Source organism: Polyodon spathula, chromosome 4, assembly GCF_017654505.1.
Source record: "Polyodon spathula isolate WHYD16114869_AA chromosome 4, ASM1765450v1, whole genome shotgun sequence".
NCBI classification, from domain to species: Eukaryota; Metazoa; Chordata; class Actinopteri; order Acipenseriformes; family Polyodontidae; genus Polyodon; species Polyodon spathula.
This window is the reverse complement of record NC_054537.1, coordinates 51,592,299-51,613,648: the sequence shown is the minus strand read 5'-3', so window position 1 is coordinate 51,613,648 and position 21,350 is coordinate 51,592,299. Positions and strand designations below refer to the sequence as shown.

At 38.7% G+C, this 21,350-nt stretch overlaps 1 protein-coding gene across 3 annotated transcripts in view; it reads right to left on the bottom strand.

Moving 5' to 3' along the window:
- Positions 1-21,350, bottom strand: part of LOC121314619 (F-actin-uncapping protein LRRC16A-like) — a 255,535-nt gene that overhangs the window by 217,951 nt on the left and 16,234 nt on the right. For all 3 annotated transcript variants that reach the window (XM_041248065.1, XM_041248066.1, XM_041248067.1), the window contains exon 2: positions 14,373-14,470. In XM_041248065.1, coding sequence (XP_041103999.1) covers positions 14,373-14,470 — 98 coding nt within the window. The remainder of the gene's footprint in view (positions 1-14,372; positions 14,471-21,350) is intronic.

Here is a 21,350-nt window from a genome sequence, read left to right as displayed (position 1 = left end):
GAAAGTCAATTTCCCGCCGCGGCTTCGGCCCTGTCCCCCTGTTGTATGCTACGCGCTGCTCAGCTGTGTGACCATGCGGTCAGGGTAGGCACTGTGCCTAGCTGCCCCCATGTTTTTTAGTACCGCGGTGCGTAAGACTCTGCCCATGCTACTTCAGTACCACAGTGCGCACGGTGCCCATTGACTCGCTGTACTGATACAGGCTAGAGCGCCAGTGCTGCATGGTACTCAGTGCACGTGGTGCATGTGGTACTCTGTGTGCTCAGTGCCTGGCTCTGCACGGTACTCGGTGCATCTGTGCACGCAGTACTCGGTGCAAGCGGTAGCCCGGTGCTCATTATACCGGTGCTGCACACACGGCACCGGTGTTCGATGCACACGGTGGTTTATCTACCCCGCTCTATGACTGGCAGGGCTGGCTTCCATGCCTGTGAGGCCTGTGGGACCAATATCCCGCAGGAGGACAAGCACGACATGTGTGCTTGGTGCCTAGGCCCCGATCATGCTGCCTCAGCCTTGAAAGGCTCCTGCGACATTTGAGCGGCTTTTCAGTCATGCATGCTTGCAAATCGACTGGAGAGATTGGCACGGGGGTGTTCTTCGTCCCCGCAGCGGGCCCCTCCCAGCCACGGCTCCCGACGTAGTCTGTGCACAGGCGTCTGTATCCACCCACAGCCGCTCCCCGTCACCTCCGGCTAGACGGGTAAAGTCGTCCCGGCATCATGGATCACAGACTGGTCGGGTCATGGAACTTTTGGAGAGACAGGCCCCACCGGCTCCGGCCGTGGGCCCCTGTGTGGCGTCCCCTCCCAACCCCTTGTGCCAGTTGGAGTCTCTGTACCGCCACCTGACCCCTCTGCGGGAGAGCAGGGCGAGCAGATCGCCCGGGCGCTCTGTTCAGACGAGGACGCTCTCTCTTTCGCTCCAGATATGGAGGTCAAAGCGGAGCCTGAATTCCCGGCTGATAGGGCCCCTAGTTGCGAGGCTGCCTCAGTTACTAGCGCGCCACCACTGGCAGGGTCTGGGTCCGGGTCCGTACCCGCACTTGTGGGGCGCGCAACGGCGTACCTGCAGGTCCCCTGGACACCCCAGACAGAGCCACGCCGTTCTGTCTTTCGACCGCATGATGTGGCTCCCCGAGCTCAACTCTTCCCAGCTTTCCCAGATTTTATGGAGGAGGTGCGCTCCTCTTGGAACCACCCAGCCACAGCGCCGGCGTAATTGAGACATGGTTCTCCTCTGGCCTCGATGGAGGGTGCAGAGAAGCTGGGCCTGGCTGGGTTTCCCCCTGTGGACTCCGCCGGTGGGAGGTATGCCCAAGGACCCTGTGTGCCCGAACCTGCAGTGCAGGGTGATGCAGACACAAGTCTGGAGAGCTTACGTGGAAGGAGCCCACAGTACCCACTTAGCGAACACATCCAGCATGCTGATTGCGTACTTGGATGGGATTTTGCGTGATGCCCCGCTCCCACAGAGTTGCGATTACTATCGCACATGTTGCTCCAGATCTCCAGCCTGCAGTGTCAGACCCTGGGCCGGAGTCTGACTTCTACTGGTCACGCGCCGACAGCTCTGGCTGTGGCAGGCGTGGTTGCCTGATGCCGATAAGGCCGCACTGTTGGACGCACCCATATCACCAGGCCACACCTTTGGCCCAGCAGTGGAGGAGATCCTGCAGCGGTCTCTTAGGGAACGCGAGGCGTCGAGACAGGTAGCCGCGTTGCTCCCTCCCCCTGCTTCGGCGCAGGTCAGGTCAAGCAGCTGGCACATGCACAGACGCAGACAGTCACCTGGACGGTGCCAATTCCCAAAGCCCCACCAGGTGACCTTATGCATCGTCTACAGGCCTCATCTCAGGCAAGAGGCAGGACCCTCCCTCAGAGTGGTGGACGTAGCCAGCCCACGCAGCAACAACCTAGAAGGCGGTTACGTACTATAAATCTGCAGCTTTAGATATAGCATAGCATACTGAACTATAAAATAGAAGAAAATAATCTAATGATCTTCAACATGGGGGTGGGGAGGAGGGGGTGATACTATTGCAACTGTTATAAGAGGTATCTCAGGTACTACTTATGCCCAGGACACACTGCCCGATGCGATCAATAACTATGCAGAGACATGCATGTATTCTCTCTCTATTAAATCTTTTGAAAACAAGCTCCGACAGCCCCACAAGCATCTTACTATTAGATGAAATATGTATGGAATACTTAAATGACCACGCTGCGTGATTATTTTATTATTAATAGTGTTATAATTAATGATACCAAATCACGTTTTTATTTACAATGAATGGAAAACATAATTTATGTTTTTGCTGGCATTATAAGCATTTGGGCAATACAGTATATGTTCCCTTCATTGTAAATAAAAACTTGATTTGGTAGAATTATAACGCTATTAATAAATTCATCATGCTTACAGCAATAGTATTTAAGTATTCTGTAAATATGTAGTTTAATAATTAAAAAAGTACAACGCTTGTGGGGCTGTCTGAGCTTGTTTTCAAAAGATGTCTGCCCAGACGTACATAAATCAATGGAGTCCTTGTGTGTGTCTCTTTGTAAATATAATGTATATAAATCAGTGGAGTACCCTGTGTGTGTTTTTTTGTAAATATAATATATACCAAAGACCTCTGCACCCAAAACAAACAGCAAAATGGTATGATGCTACATCTCACAGTAGCAAACATATAACCCCCTGACCTGTTCTACTGAGCAGCCCTGACTGTATTTTTTGCAATAAATACTCTTAGCATTTCAATTAGCTCAATAGCTGAAGGGTGGGAAGAAAACTACTACACCTATTATTAAAAAACTAAATTACATTCCTTGCTTTATTAGTTTCTTGTTTCAAATGCAACCCTATTTGCATTTAGCACACATATATTTAGCTGAATACACAGAGATTACTAGACTAGTAAAAGGAAATTATAAAAGACATTGAAAAAGACTAGTCAAAATGTTTCTTTATATTTTAAGAATATAGACTGTAATTGAGTGTGCAAACTCATGGATAAGAGATTTTAAACAAATTAGTGTAAAAGATAAAATACTTACTACTTTAATACATCATTTGGTTTCTTCAAATATTAACTTCAAACAGTGTGAGGCTGCAATGACATAATACAGGCATGTGTACTGTATGTAGCAAAGTACAGTTTTTTTTTACATTCTGAGTGAAAGCCAAACACTACAACACAGTTGAACAGGTGGAAACTGTTCATGTGTGCCAATTATAGTGAAAGTGCATGAAGGGCAGCAACTGTAGTTGATTCATTTTTCAGACCGACTCAGTGCCACAAACTAATATTGCACACTGAAGCCATGCTGCTGAGCCATTGTATAGACATAAAATGTAGAAACCTGGCTATGGAGATCATAAGATCATAAAAGGGAACAGTTAGTGTTTGAGTGATTCTAAATCTGCCTCTTACATCGTGAATGGAATACTGCAAATGGAAAAAACAGCAGGTGCCAGGTCATGCTAAGAATGCACTGTTTGAAGATAAAGATCACCACCATGTAGGTATATAAATTAAGAGAACAGTGAATAATGTAGGGTGTGCCTGACCTAATCAGTCAATTTGATCTCTTTTACAGACCTTAATTTATAACCCAGCAGGGAGAACTGTGATTCCTAATAACAAATCTTGAAAGGATAATTAAGGATGAATCCCTCCCAGATTTTAAACCTTTCTGCCCTACAGGTGGACATCATTCTTTCTATATTAAGAACATAAGAAAGTTTACAAACGAGAGGAGGCCATTCGGCCCATCTTGCTCGTTTGGTTGTTAGTAGCTTATTGATCCCAAAATCTCATCAAGCAGCTTCTTGAAGGATCCCAGGGTGTCAGCTTCAGCAACATTACTGGGGAGTTGATTCCAGACCCTCACAATTCTCTGTGTAAAAAAGTGTCTCCTATTTTCTGTTCTGAATGCCCCTTTTTCTAAACTCCATTTGTGACCCATGGTCCTTGTTTCTTTTTTCAGGCTGAAAAAGTCCCTTGGGTCGACACTGTCAATACCTTTTAGAATTTTGAATGCTTGAATTAGGTCGCCACGTAGTCTTCTTTGTTCAAGACTGAACAGATTCAATTCTTTTAGCCTGTCTGCATATGACATGCCTTTTAAGCCCGGAATAATTCTGGTCGCTCTTCTTTGCACTCTTTCTAGAGCAGCAATATCTTTTTTATAGCGAGGTGACCAGAACTGCACACAATATTCAAGATGAGGTCTTACAAGTGCATTGTACAGTTTTAACATTACTTCCCTTGATTTAAATTCAACACTTTTCACAATGTATCCGAGCATCTTGTTAGCCTTTTTTATAGCTTCCCCACATTGCCTAGATGAAGACATTTCTGAGTCAACAAAAACTCCTAGGTCTTTTTCATAGATTCCTTCTCCAATTTCAATATCTCCCATATGATATTTATAATGTACATTTTTATTTCCTGCGTGCAGTACCTTACACTTTTCTCTATTAAATGTCATTTGCCATGTGTCTGCCCAGTTCTGAATCTTGTCTAGATCATTTTGAATGACCTTTGCTGCTGCAACAGTGTTTGCCACTCCTCCTACTTTTGTGTCGTCTGCAAATTTAACAAGTTTGCTTACTATACCAGAATCTAAATCATTAATGTAGATTAGGAATAGCAGAGGACCTAATACTGATCCCTGTGGTACACCGCTGGTTACCACACTCCATTCTGAGGTTTTTCCTCTAATCAGTACTTTCTGTTTTCTACATGTTAACCACTCCCTAATCCATGTACATGTGTTTCCTTGAATTCCAACTGCGTTCAGTTTGAGAATTAATCTTTTGTGCGGGACTTTGTCAAAAGCTTTCTGGAAATCTAAATAAACCATGTCATATGCTTTGCAATTATCCATTATCGATTCCAAGAGCACTCTTTATAGATTAGAATAATCTATTATAAATGTGCTTTTGTGGAAGGGTGGGAATTCACTGACATGGGAGACAGAAGGTTTTAATTGAAACACCTCTCTGGTGCCCAGTTTTATTATTTTATTTTCTTTCTTTGGTTATCCGCCAGTTGGGGCTGGTTTTGCTATCCCCAATACCAATGACGGTAAAGGGGTTGCACTTGTATCATACAGCACTTGCAGGTGCTCAGAAATAATGATGAAAACAAAAGGCAAAAGAAAAAGGGAAAATAAAACACAGTAGATAAAACTACAAACAAAAGGTGCTGCTTATGCAGCGTCCCCCACTGCCGCTAAACTGGTCAGCTTGGGTCTCCAACCTACGCTCTGGTATTCCCTCACTATATGCTGGGGTGGCCAAGGTTCCCCAACTACCTACACAGGTCCCCCTTGGGTACGTAACATTTTTCTCTTTCTTTTATTTGATATCGGCTGTCTTCCTCAGCAGTGCTTGCTTGTTCCATTCTCTCACTCCAGCTGCTGGCGTTCTTGCCTTTTTTACACCTGCTTCCGAACCCAGCGTCACTGGGTTTCCCCTGTAATGGCCACCCGAATGGATAACAGAGCGCAGTTCTTATAGGTCGAGCAACCCTCCCCAAGGCAACTCAAAGAGAGGGAAAGACGACACACCCTCAGCCAACCCCCCTGTGCCATTGCCATGATTGACTGGCAGATCCTGCGGGGCTCTCGACCCCCTGCTGCCAGATAGCCAGCACAGATGTCCCGCTACAGCTTTACTAATGGTTTAATGCCATAAAATAGGGGGAGTGGGTGGGCTTTGTACTACATCAGGGTAACTACCCAGAAGAAGCTAACAATATATAAGTGCACACATCTAATCAATTGATTGTAATGTAACTCATAACAAATCTGCAAACCATGTTCAACAACAATAAAGGCATGTGATTACCATTCACAGCCCCCTGCTTTCTCCTCAGTGGAATGGCCGTCACCTCTTGGACAAAGGTCATTTCAAAACAAGTTGCACATTTTCAACAACTGGTTTAGCTTTGAGGTGAAATATAAATTAATAAAATTGTAAAGTATAAGATGAACAGGTAGAACATTTGCGCAAATTGGAGGGGGGGTTATCAAGTACTATATAACTAGTAGATTCTTGTTTCCATTAAAGTCAGTGAAACACAACAGTGAGGCAAGACTAAAAATTAACTTAAGGCAGTAGTGAGGATTTGCTACCTACCTGGAAAGTAGGTAGCAAAATGGTCTTATTTGGTAGCGGTTTATTATGATTATATATATTATAGATATATATATATATATATATATATATATATATATATATATATATATATATATATATATATATATATATATAATTAAAAAAATAAAACACCTACCTACTGTTTCAAATAGACTGAGTAACCCGAACTATCACATAGTAAGCCTATATTTAAATCAGAAAGTATGACTCATTCGGCGCCACAAGCCAACCATTCACACTTAAGAACATAAGAACATAAGAAAGTTTACAAATGAGAGGAAGCCATTCGACCCATCTTGCTCGTTTGGTTGTTAGTAGCTTATTGATCCCAGAATCTCATCAAGCAGCTTCTTGAAGGATCCCAGGGTGTCAGCTTCAACAACATTACTGGGGAGTTGATTCCAGACCCTCACAATTCTCTGTGTAAAAAAGTGCCTCCTATTTTCTGTTCTGAATGCCCCTTTGTCTAATCTCCATTTGTGACCCCTGGTCCTTGTTTCTTTTTTTCAGGTCAAAAAAGTCCCTTGGGTCGACACTGTCAATACCTTTTAGAATTTTGAATGCTTGAATTAGGTCGCCGCGTAGTCTTCTTTGTTCAAGACTGAACAGATTCAATTCTTTTAGCCTGTCTGCATATGACATGCCTTTTAAGCCCGGAATAATTCTGGTCGCTTCTTTTTTATAGCGAGGTGACCAGAACTAAACACAATATTCAAGATGAGGTCTCACTAGTGCATTGTACAGTTTTAACATTACTTCCCTTGATTTAAATTCAACACTTTTCACAATGTATCCGAGCATCTTGTTAGCCTTTTTTATAGCTTCCCCACATTGTCTAGATGAAGACATTTCTGAGTCAACAAAAACTCCTAGGTCTTTTTCATAGATTCCTTCTCCAATTTCAGTATCTCCCATATGATATTTATAATGTACATTTGTATTTCCTGCGTGCAGTACCTTACATTTGCCATGTGTCTGCCCAGTTTTGAATCTTGTCTAGATCATTTTGAATGACTTTTGCTGCTGCAACAGTGTTTGCCACTCCTCCTATTTTTGTGTCGTCTGCAAATTTAACAAGTTTGCTTACTATAACAGAATCTAAATCATTAATGTAGATTAGGAATAGCAGAGGACCTAATACTGATCCCTGTGGTACACCACTGGTTACCACACTCCATTCTGAGGTTTTTCCTTCTAATCAGTACTTTCTGTTTATTACATGTTAACCATTCCCTAATCCATGTACATGCGTTTCCTTGAATCCCTACTGCGTTCAGTTTGAGAATTAATCTTTTGTGCAGGACTTTGTCAAAAGCTTTCTGGAAATCTAAATAAACCATGTCATATGCTTTGCAATTATCCATTATCGATGTTGCATCCTCAAAAAAATCAAGCAAGTTAGTTAGACACGATCTCCCTTTCCTAAAACTATGTTGACTGTCTCCCAGGACCCTGTTACCATATAGGTAATTTTCCATTTTGGATCTTATTATAGTTTCCATAAGTTTGCATATAATAGAAGTCAGGCTTACTGGTCTGTAGTTACCTGGTTCAGTTTTGTTTCCCTTTTTGTGGATCGGTATTACGTTTGCAATTTTCCAGTCTGTCGGTACCACCCCTGTGTCAAGAGACTGTTGCATGATCTTGGTTAGCGGTTTGTAAATAACTTCTTTCATTTCTTTAAGTACTATTGGGAGGATCTCATCCGGCCCAGGGGATTTGTTTATTTTAAGAGCTCCTAGTCCCTTTAACACTTCTGCCTCGGTTATGCTAAAGTTATTTAAAACTGGATAGGAACTGGATGACATGTGGGGCACGTTGTCCGTATCTTCCTTTGTAAAAACTTGTGAAAGGTAATCATTTAATATATTTGCTTTTTTTTTCTTCATCTATGATTTTGCCATTTGTATCTCTTAAACATTTAACCTCCTCTTTGAATGTTCTCTTGCTGTTGTAATACAAGAACCAGTCTATGTCATAAATCCAGCCGACAGGGGGCAGAATAGCGGACCAATGGAGAACAAGGCCCCTCGTCGGTATGAGAACAATCAATGAAAAACACTTCATGTGGGCTCAGGCACTGCCCAAATTAACCCAACTATCCAATCACAGGGGTAGAAAGAGAACTACAAAAGTAGAGATTGAACCGATGCTCCTCACACAAAATCCAAGGCTCCAATACACAAACCAGTCTTTGAACTGTGAAAACCTGGAAATCCAGCCTGCGACCAGCTGTGACGGAGATACCATTTTTGGACAATCTAATACGAGATAGCTATTCTAGTGTTTGCCTTGGTGTGAGAGTCCGCTGCGTGAGACGTCTAAAATCCTGAAGTACTTAAGAACATAAGAACATAAGAAAGTTTACAAACGAGAGGAGGCCATTCGGCCCATCTTGCTCGTTTGGTTGTTAGTAGCTTATTGATCCCAAAATCTCATCAAGCAGCTTCTTGAAGGATCCCAGGGTGTCAGCTTCAACAACACTACTGGGGAGTTGATTCCAGACCCTCACAATTCTCTTTTAGAATTTTGAATGCTTGAATTAGGTCGCCACGTAGTCTTCTTTGTTCAAGACTGAACAGATTCAATTCTTTTAGCCTGTCTGCATATGACATGCCTTTTAAGCCCGGAATAATTCTGGTCGCTCTTCTTTGCACTCTTTCTAGAGCAGCAATATCTTTTTTATAGCGAGGTGACCAGAACTAAACACAATATTCAAGATGAGGTCTTACTAGTGCATTGTACAGTTTTAACATTACTTCCCTTGATTTAAATTCAACACTTTTCACAATGTATCCGAGCATCTTGTTAGCCTTTTTGATAGCTTCCCCACATTGTCTAGATGAAGACATTTCTGAGTCAACAAAAACTCCTAGGTCTTTTTCATAGATTCATACTCTAACTTAGCCCTGATTGATCACTGGATTAAGAGTTGGATACACATCTGAAGTCGACATAAATTGAAGTATATTCAATTTATTGAGCTAGCAGCCGCCGGAGTTTGCGGTGGAATATCCCAGTGGAATATCTAAATAGTTAATATTCAGTGGAATATCTAAATAGTTAATGACTCGTAGTTCTTGGTTTAACGATGCTTTGATTACCAAATATTAAGGAAAGTGAACATTTGCGTTACTAAACGATACCCCTGTTAAAACTAACCTTTGTCGTAAATAGCTGTCAGGAATGCAGTTGTAACCTTAAGGGAATCTCCCATAGATTGCGTTGAATCGCTAATCGCTAATCAACCAGCAGGAGTGGGGGTGTCATTGTTTGAACTTTCTTTTCTGTAGTCTTTAGTTAATTGTTCCTTTCTGTATTATCTTAGTTTAGTTGTTGCACCTTCAATGTTTCCTTTATTTAGTTTTATTTCTAATAAAACTGTTATTTGTATTCAATAGAAACTGGGTCTAGTCTAATTATTTCAATAAGGGTCAGGTTCTACATGATTTTAATTCAAAACAAGGTATTCAATTATTACAATTGTAACTAGTCAAAATACAAATATACCTTGCACACTACAATATGCCTTAAGTAACCAGGTTATGTTTCATCAGTGGAAATTAAGTGGTACGAAACGATCCTCTTGCCTGAGATTTCGGTAACTAACAAAATCACAAAACATATAAAAAGACAGCGATGAAAACATAAATAAATAAACAATGTGTGCCACATTATTGTTGTATGACCTTAAATAAATTACAAGGTTACAATCATTACTGAGCTGTTTTGAAAATGAAAGCTAATTCCAGCACGGTACCGCTACATTGAAAAGATTCATGCCACGTGTTATACCAACTGGATTGATTACACCGTGTAACAAATATATATATATATTTTTGGTTCCTGGGTAGTAAGTGTTATTTCCTAACTGCTTATGTCTCAAAAGTATAGAAAATGGCTATTATTCCCCACAAACTTTGCTTTTGTGACCAGGTCAGTGATATTTTGAAATTTACCTATTTTCCAGAACATTCCAGATAGATTCAGAGCGGAGTAACTTCTAGAACTTTCTAGAACTTTCCAGTAATATAAATAGTAGTATAAATACAAGGGCCTTAAGCCCACCAGTTCAGTTTAGTTCCAGCTGCCTAAGTGGATACATATCTGCATTTTATTGAGACGGCATCAAGAGGCTGCAATGGTGGCATTCCTGATGGGTCTGCCAGGCGGTTTTACCAAGTTTCCCTGCTGTCTTTGCCTTTGGGACAGCGGGGACACCAAGGCGCACTACCACAGGCGGGACTGGCCACAGTGGACCGAGTTCTCTGTGGAGAGGAACAACGTTAAGTGGGAGCCACTGGTGGACCCCCGGAAGGTGCTGATGCCACCACTGCACATCAAATTGGGCCTTATGAAACAATTTGTCAGAGCTCTAGATAAGGAGTCGGCAGACTTCAAGTACCTTCAAGACTTCTTCCCTAAGCTGTCTGAGGCAAAGGTCAAAGCCGGTGTCTCGTGAAGATCCTGGAGTGCAATGAATTCCCCAAGAAGCTCACTACTAAGGAGAAAGCAGCTTGGAACAGCTTTGTCGCAGTGGTTCGGGGCTTCCTGGGCAATCACAAGGCCGAAAACTATGTGGAGCTGGTTGAGACTCTGGTGAAGAACTACGGCACAATGGGCTGTAGGATGTCCCTCAAAGTCCATATCCTTGATGTTCATCTTGATAAATTCAAGGAGAACATGGGAGCGTACTCGGAGGAGCAAGGCGAGCGCTTCTACCAGGATATACTACACTTTGAACGCCGCTACCAAGGACAGTATAACGAGAACATGATGGGAGACTACATTTGGGGGCTGATTCGTGAAAGTGATTTACAGTATAATCGTAAATCTCGGAAAACTACTCACTTCTAAATCTTTTGTAGTCATTTTTATATTACTTTAGTATAAATACATGTTAATTTGGATTCATATGTTGTTTTTTTCTGACTTTATGTGAACAAAAAGACCGTTTTCTCATTGGAAATAGGTAAATTTCAAAATATCACTGTCCTGGCCACAAAAGCAAAGTTTCTGGGGAATAATAGCCATTTTCTATACTTCTGACGCATAAGCAATTAGGAAATAACACTTACTACCCAGGAACAAAAATTGTGTTACATAGTGTTATAAATATCTCAGTTCACGCTCTGCCTTTTCACTGGATTTTTAAATGCTGTACAATTTGGAAAATTAACTAAGCAGTAATAATAGAATAAGGGATATCAACCAAGATAAAAAGGGTTTGCTTTATTATTAAACAGTGACATTGGTTAGCTGCGTGTGTAAGTTAAAGCACTCGTTTCACTAGTTAAACAGGAGAAGTAGGCAAGGTAGTTGTAAGGTATCAGAAAAATGCTACTGGATTTATTTATTTATTTTAAACTAGTCGCAAATTAAGAGCTTTGGGTAGCAACGTGCAACCAAATAAACGTTAACTTCGAGCCTTGAGTAAGGTCTATGAACCATCAGACTCATAACCTACACCTTAGCCTTTTAACAGCAATACGGTAGTCTCCGTGTATGGGAATACCTCCTAAAGGAATTCTTTGGCTCAGGGAATAACCGAAACAGAAATTTTCCCATTGTAAATGCCCCGCCTAAAGGAACAAGAACCTCGTTTAAAGGAACACCTTTTTGTCACCGATAGCGATTTGTCGCTAACCGATTAAAAACTGATACAGTACTGTTTTGTAACCTGATAACTTATTATCATCAAACTCAAATTCAAATAGTTTATTCAATCTTTTCAAAACGGACTTGTCATCACGGAGAGTAATATAGAGCTGCTGCTGCATTTGACTGTGTAAGGGTGTTGTGTTAATAACCCTTGTGTTAAAATGTATTCTCGTATTTATAATTACTGTTAGAGCCGCATTTTTACCGTATGTAGGGGGGGTTTGTTAATTTTGCTTGTCAGTAAGTTTATGATTATAGTGTTTTAACATATGCTTGTTTATTTCTTGTCTCTGTTCATTTCATATGTTAATGCACGTGTGCCATGACAAGTACCATAAAAATAATTTATAGGTCTCACCTGTGTAAAAGTTTAGGGAAAAAAAAAAAAAAAAAGTCTGTGTTAAAATAGCTTTTTTACAATAGTTTTTTTTTTTTTTTTTTTTTTTTTTTCCTGCATGCTCAACAACAAATAAAGAAAGATACACAGGTTTAGTTTTGAAATAACTCTTATTTGCAATATTTTATTCCATTAATAAGTGTACAGTGTATTTCGAAATTGGTTCAAGCAAATCTAAATTCACTGACAGAATACATCAAATATAGATATTGTTGCGATCCATGCATTTGTGCTGTATTCCCTGTCTGTTTGCATGCTGTGTGTTACTCCCTCCCCGTTGTATTCTGCCACTGCTTGTTTACTTGTACATAGACAATAGTTCCAGCTGCATTGGCTTTTGCAAATGTGTTGTATTAATTCAAATTTAAAAGAAAAATATCACACACTGCTGCTTGCATCAATTAAAAAAGCAAAAAAAAAAAAAAAAACTACAGTGTTGCACACGGTGCAGTATACAGTAGAACAAACTACAATATGTTATGTATTAAAGTCATTCAAAGTACTCCATTCAAACAATGTTTTCTACATCATAAAGACTTTCCTCCGCTATCAGTTTGTTTTTCTTTCGCGATATTTAAAGTTTGTCTTTGCTTCGTCTCCAGTCACGCACTTTTTCAGCACTGCGATGCATTTCGGCAAATTCAACAACGCGCAATTTCAAACCTGTTGTGTAAAATTTTTATTTTTTGTCCGACGGTCCTACTTTACCCAGTGTAACCACTTTTGGCTCTCGGGTTCGTTATTTGACCCAACACAAGATTTTTTTTATTTTTCAGTGTGTACTTGTGCACTATTATTTACACAATAAAATAAACAAATAATAAAAAGGGCCTTTAAGTAGGGCTCCATTAAACAAACTGCAGCCAGGTGTTTCGCCTGACTCATCCCCCTAATCTGCCACACCTGTCTCAAAAAACCCTGCACTTAACAAACAAACTTGATAAAGTTACTCGGCTTCCTAATCAATAGCAGTTTGCTACGGATCCCCGGGGCAGGTTTAGTCTGAATGTTGACAAATCAACGGTTCGGGAGGGTGTGTATCAGGAAATTCAGAGGGATTGATAGCTAGTGTTAACGGAGAAGCAGTATAGGTGAGACGGTTTTAGTTTGAAATAGTCTGAATGCTTACGTTTAACATTCAAAGTGGCATAAGGTATTGAGAGTAACAAATTAAAACTTTTAATTAGAACAGCGGTTTTGGGTTAGATCCTGAAAAAATAAAATCGGGATGTTGACAGCTATGCTTGTGTGAGCAATAACCGTGGCTGTAGTAATCTCATTGTGGTACACTGGCACAGTAGTTTAATATTAGACACACCAACGTATACTTCGCACCGGTGTATAAGTCACTACCCCTTTGTAAGGGTCCCAGAAAATGTCTAGAAAAATCAACTTTACAGTAATAAATACATTTGTATTAATTGATTCATATTGTGATTGGCCCTGGCATATTGTGTACTACTGTACATTGGAATATTTGATTTCAGTCCTGACAAAGGCAAGTATCGGATTGTATTTCAGTATGAACCGCAATTTTAAATGAATATTTTACTTGAGCATAATTCTGATGGTTTTTCATGCAATCTTTAAAGCTTACCTTTACATATAAATAATATAGATAGATAAGGTTCTTTGTTATTTCTGGTAACTGCAAGCTTGCGTTTTCAAGTTTCCTTAATTTTGCGTTGTAACATACAAGCACTCATTGGGTCACTTCCTTCAAATTGAGACAACTTCCTAAAAAATGTGAAAAGTCTGCTGCCACTGGGAACAAACTGGACTGATTTGAACCCACTTTCCATTACCAGATGGAAATAAGGCTCCAGTTTGGTTCACATTGTTATACAATTGCCCTGCCACTCCTACATTTCAAAGCATTTGCACACGTGTTCCACATCAATTGTAATAAACCAGCAGCTAGACCATCACCTTTCATATCAGGTCATCTATAAAAACAAAACAAAAACTACAAATCACACCACTAAATCAAAAACGCTTACTGAGTGAAACAGAAAACACAGAACAACTACAAGCCATTGCATGACCAGAGCAAAACCCCAGGAGTCAGCATTAACAAACAGACAACATTTACATAATCACAAACAGTGTCAGGATTCAAGAAAGCATAATTACTTACCACAACTTTATTTTCCACCTTGTCGCCTTTGATTTCTAGCTTGACTTTCTTTTTCACTGCAATTTGAATCTTCCTGCCAATAACATCCCTAATACTTTCTGTAAAGCAAAGTATAAGAGATTGAGTAAAACGGTCAAGCAGTCAGGCAAAGCAACTCCCCCCACCCCACACACACACTTTCACTTGTAAATATCAATTTTGTAACAATCTTTTTTCTGGATTCACAGTCCGCAGTTATATTCAGTTTAAAATGGTGATTACAGGAGGACGGGTCGTATAGTCACTATTATAGAAAATGAATGATTGTGAAAGCATTCAGCCGACAGATTTATATAAAAATGAACTGCCTTCATCTACTATACTGATTACAAGCATTCGCTTTTAACAGAGCAATCAAGAAAACAGGTCTAATTTCCATACAACCTATAAATCAATTAGTGCTACACTGTATAATTGTGACTTTAATAATTTATTATTTTCATAACTGAAAAACGTATCAATGAGTATTTTTAGAATTGATTAACTGAAAGTAAATTTTATGGTTAACAAAATTAGTAGTTGTGTAACTTAAACTTGTCAGCCTGTACATTGTCAAGATGTTTTCTTACTTTGACTGTACATGTAGCACAGAGCTCTGGAACAGATTTGAAACAAGAATGTACTGGTCCATACATTACCATTAAACTATTTCTGGCTTATGTTACTGAAGTGGTTCACATAGAATTTATTCAATTAAACTTAATATATTTATATATATATATATATATATATATATATATATATATATATATATATTATATAATATATATATTCTTTATATAATTATATTATTAATTATAAGCATATATATATATATATATATATATATATATATATATATATATATATTATATAAATATATGATATATAATACTAAAGATTTAAATAATCACCCCAAATTAATGTTTCTATTAAAAGAACTTTAGGAAACTTTAAATCACCCCAAAATTCAGTTCTATTAAAAACACAGTAAAGGCATTTTTCAACTGTTGAATAATCATGCAATATTCAATACATCACTACGGCAGGGTGGAAAACCTAACAAACCAAATAGTGTGGGGGTGTGTCGGTTTAAATTTGGCAGGGATGGGGTTAAAATCTCATCTCTTCCAAATCCTTGGGCAGAATGTGGCTGGAGCTTAATTGAGGATTAAATAAAAATGAATAACTGTAAAAACATTGTGATTTTTTTTTTAATATAACAGCCAATGACATAAAGTGATATTACATCTGTGTCTATAAATGCTCATTTAATCTGTCATGGAGAATGTCGGCTCCAGTTTTGATATAAGTGAAAAAAACACAATCGGCAAGCGGCAGTTTTTGTTATTTTAGCTGATAATGTATTCATGCTTGAATTTCTTCAAGCACAGAATTGAATGTTTGGTCAGTTACACTTACCAATGACATAAGACTACTGAGACACTTATTTTCCCAGTGCTGTGTAACGTGTGGCCAAAATGCAGTAAATACATCTCAAAATAGCGCTGTTTATATATTTTTTTATTATATACAGTACTGTGCAAAAGTTTTAGGCAGGTGTGAAAAAATGCTGTAGTAAGAATGCCTTCAAAAATAGACATGTTAATAGTTTATATTTATCAATTAACAAAATGCAAAGTGAGTGAACAGAAGAAAAATCTACATCAAATCAATATTTGGTGTGACCACCTTTTGCCTTCAAAACAGCATAAATTCTTCTAGGTACACTTGCACACAGTTTTTGAAGGAACTCGGCAGGTAGGTTGGCCCAAACATCTTGGAGAACTAACCACAGTTCTTCTGTGGATTTAGGCAGCCTCAGTTGCTTCTCTCTCTTCATGTAATCCCAGACAGACTCGATGATGTTGAGATCAGGGCTCTGTGGGGGCCATACCATCGCTTCCAGGACTCCTTGTTCTTCTTTACGCTGAAGATAGTTCTTAATGACTTTCACTGTATGTTTGGGGTCGTTGTCATGCTGCAGAACAAAATTTGGTGCCAATCAGATGCCTCCCTGATGGTATTGCATGATGGATAAGTATCTGCCTGTACTTCTCAGCATTGAGGAGACCATTAAATCTTCACAACATCCAGGGATCTGCAGGCCTCTCTCGTCTTGGCTAAGGTCAGTGTTCATGACTCCACCATCAGAAAGACTCTGGGCAAAAATGAGATTCATGGCAGAGTAGCAAGGCGGAAACCACTGCTCACTAAGAAGAACATGAATGCTTGTCTCAAGTTTGCCAAAAAGCACCTGGATGATCCTCAAGAGTTCTGGAACAATGTTCTATGAACAGAGGAGTCAAAAGTGGAACTTTTTGGCAAATATGGGCACAGTTATGTCTGGCGAAAACCAAACACTGCATTTCACAGTAAGAACCTCATACCAACGGTCAAGCATGGTGGTGGTAGTGCCATGATTTGGGGATGCTTTGCTGCATCAATGAATTCTGCTCTGGATCAGAGAATTCTACTGGAGGATGTCAGGCCATCCATCCATGAGCTGAAGCTGAAGCGCAGCTGGGTCATGCAGCAAGACAATGATCCGAAACACAGAATCAAGTCTACATCAGAATGATTGAAGAACAAGAAATTTAAAGTTTTGGAATGACCTAATCAAAGTCCAAACATAAACTCCATTGAGATGTTGTTGATGTTTACATAATTTATGTCATGTCCTTGACTGGTGAAGTGCTGTACTATTGGTTCATTCATTTATTTTATTTCTAATTAATGAAAGGTGGTTCTGAATTCTTTTATATAAAGTTGTTCCAGTCTCTCTAACATATTTTATTTCATCACATTTTTCACAGGCTATTCCATAAACACTGCTATTTTTTCAGTAGATATTAGTATTTTTTGGATATGTGTTGTTCTTATGTTTAATTAAACTTTTGTCCACATTACACATGTTGCATGTACTAGTGCAAGTATTTGTAGAATCTATTCTGTCAATTATTCTTATGTTTATTGTGACCTAAAACATCACCTAAATTAGTTTCTCTTTTGAATGCTACAACTGGGGACTTAAGAAACACTTCTTTCAATTTTTCTGAATTATGTAGAATCCGCAAGTGTTTCCAAATTATCTTATCTTTCTCTATCTGATTTTTTTTATCTCTATATATATATAATATATATATATATATATATATATATATATATATATATATATATATATATATATATATATATCTTATGCAAGCAAGATATTTCAGTTTTTTATTTTTCTTAAAAATATTTCCCAACATAAAACCAATGTCACCTTACAATAATTGATTCTGAGTTTAAGTGTTTTAAAATAAAATATCAAACAGAACGAAATTTCAATGTACCATTTGTAATTCAGTAATATGAGAGAATTGGTCAGGGGTCTGAATACTTTTGCAAGGCATTGTATGTATGTATGTGTGTGTGTGTGTGTATATATATATATATATATATATATATATATATATATATATATATATATATATATATATATCTGTTTGATATTTTATTTTAAAACACTTAAACTCAAAATCAATTACTGTTAGGTGACATTGGATTTATGTTGGGAAATATTTTTAAGAAAAAAAAAAAACTGAAATATCTTGCTTGCATAAGTATTCAACCCCCACACATTAATATTTGGTAGAGCCACCTTTCGCTGCAATAACAGCTTTAAGTCTTTTGGGGTAAGTATGTACCAGCTTTGCACACAGTGTTGGAGTGATTTTGGCCCATTCTTCTTGGCAGATTTGCTCCAGGTTCAGGTTCGGACGATGCTTGTGGACCGTAATTTTCAATAGTGCCACAGATTCTCAATGGGATTGAGATCAGGACTTTGACTGGGCCACTGTAGGACATTCACCTTTTTGTTCTTGAGCCACTCCAATGTTGCTTTGGCCTTGTGCTTGGGATCATTGTCCTGCAGAAAGGTGAATTTCCTCCCAAGCTTCAGTTTTTTAGCAGACTGAAGCAGATTCTCTTTCAGTATTTTTCTTTTTTTTGCTCCATCCATTCTTCCTTCAATTGTAACAAGATGCCCAGTCTCTGCTGATGAGAAGCATCCCCACAGCATGATGCTGCCACCACCATACTTCACTGTAGGGATGGTGTGTCTTGAGGCATGGGCAGTGTTAGGTTTGCGCCACACATAGCACTTTGAGTTTTGGCCAAAAAGCTCTATCTTGGTCTCATATGACCACAAAACCTTTTCCCACATTGCAGCTGGGTCACTATCATGCTCTCTGGCAAACTTCAGATGTGCTTTCAGATGGTACTTTTTGAGTAACGGCTTCTTTCTTGCCACCCTCCCATACAGGCCAGTGTTATGCAGAGCTCTTGATAGGGCTGACAGGTGCACCATTACTCCATTCCCAATCACTGAACTCGGTAGCTCCTTCAAAGTAATTGTTGGCCTCTCTGTGGCTTCTCTCACAAGTCTCCTTCTTGCTTGAGCACTGAGTTTTGAGGGAATGGCCTTTTCTTGGCAGTGCCTGGGTGGTGTGATGCAGCGGAGAGAACAGAGACAAAAAGAAAAGAGAAGAAGAGATGAGAATGACAAGAAAAAGAAGAGGGAAGAAGAATAAATGAAGAGAAAAGAAGAGGAAGAAGAAAAACACCACTTCCTGATTATTGATCCAACTGTGCTCACTGGGATATCCAAACACTTGGATATTATTGTGTACTCTTTCCCTAGTCTATGCATTTGTATTACTTTATCTCTAACTTCTGTAGAATGCTCTTTGGTCTTCATTTTCCTTCAGATTCACAGCCTTACCAATGATCCTTCAACAGTGGGGTTTTTATCCAGTGACAGCAACTTTAATGGTTCAGAGGTGGAGGCCAATGGTAAGGTAATTGTGTCCTCGTTAGGGCAATTTCTTTCGTCGGTGCAAACTGGGAGCTTCCACAGCACAGGGGTTGAATACTTATGCAAGCAAACTATTTCAGTTTTTTATTTTTCTTAAAAATATTTCCCAACATAAAACCAATGTCACCTTACAATAATTGATTCTAAGTTTACGAGTTTTAAAATAAAATATCGAACAGAACAAAATTTCAATGTACCATTTGTAATTCAGTAATATGAGAGAATTGGTCAGGGGTCTGAATACTTTTGCAAGGCACTATATATATATATATATATATATATATATATATATATATATATATATATATATATATATATATATATATATATATATATGGCTTGGAAAAATAACCACCTCTGATTGGTTAAACAGCATCACATGATCGTGCGTATACATAGCGTATACCATGACTTGCATACTAATGAGCCACTTCACACTGAATAAATCACTATGCACCACTGCATTCTAAATTCCATGACAAACTGCAATTTTATTTGTTATTAGTTTCAAACCACTACCAAAAATGGGTGGCATTTCACCTATTTCCTTTAATGTATTTGGAAAACTACAGCAAAACTACAGCATGTTAATGTTAACTAACAGGTTAATGTACTTAAAGAAATAAAAATGTGGACATTCATTTTATGGAAATAAATAAAAAAAAATCTGAACATCATAAGCAAATTTTATGCCAGTGCAAGAAGTTAAACTAATAACCAGTACTCAGTCTCCAGTTTTATAACGCTGAGCTGGACTAAACACATAATTTAACAGTAGAAGTTTTAACATCTCTGCTGACAGCGAGTTTAAAACCAGCAGTAATGTATTCAAGTCAGTCAGGGAAACTCTTAGAAAAGCAGGTAACGACAAGGCCAGACACAACCTGCCGAATTACCGGCCTGGATTTTAAACATCTGCGGGAAACTGAGGTACTGTCCCCTGACACCGCGGTCAGATTGGTACGTAAAGTCTGGTTCGATCGTTAACTTAATCTGGCACGACTTGGACGTGAGGGTGTCTGACAAACAACAAAAACATATTTTGAGATCTAAAAGAATGAAAACGTACTAGAATATGTGTAAACTTTATAGTAAATGCTTGTATAGTTTCTAGTGAGATGGCACTTTCACTGCAGAAATTCACAATAATCCAACGTGTGCAACTTATTTGTAATAAACAGACAATGAATTAAATTAAATTTGAGACTATATTACACTGTGGATGTGTACACAATAAAAGTTTCTGGTTTTGTCCTAATTTAAATGTGTTTTAATTATTTTAATTACTTTTCTTCCCACAAATGACAGGTAGCCGTGTTATAAGCGGTACAAACCACCTCGGGCCGTGCGGTTCAGATGATATATACCACAACTGGGGTGGTTAAAGCTTATCACCACCTCAGGTGTGGTATATATCATGGGAACCGCACGGCCCGTCGTGGTTTATAGCTTGCATATATAACTATCTTTCTTTCCTGCTTTCACCTGAAGAACAGACATTTGAGGTCTTGAAACTTGTGAATAATTATTATTTAGTTAGTCCAATAAAAGGTATCACATCTTTGTCTATCAAATCATCCAAGAAACATTGGGCAAAAGAGTAAGTCATTACTAATGGGACTATTTTGACCTTTATCTCTATTTTTATAATCTAGCAAATCATCTCTTTAGTTTATCCACTTTTCTTAACTCCATCTATAATTCTTTCTTTCTATCCTATTTTTTTAAGACTTGTTTTTAATACATTTCTTTGTTTTACAGTCACTTTCTTTAGAGCATATTCTTTGTATTCTTATTCCTAGACCCTTTGGGATTGCCCTTTTAGTGTGTATTGGATGTGCAGAGGACATGTGTAAATACTGGTGCATGTCAGTAGGTTTACAGAAGAGGTCTCTACAGTATCTAAAAATTCTATTTCTTTTCTTGACCATCAAAGGTCCACCTTAATATTACTGTATATTTCACTTGCCATTTTATGAAACTGGAAAAGAGATTCTTCTCCATGTGTCCAAACCCCAAAAATATCATCTACAAACCAAATGTATTCTAAAAAGGTTCTCTTTCTTATTTTCTAAGTAATTATTCTTCCCATTTCCCCA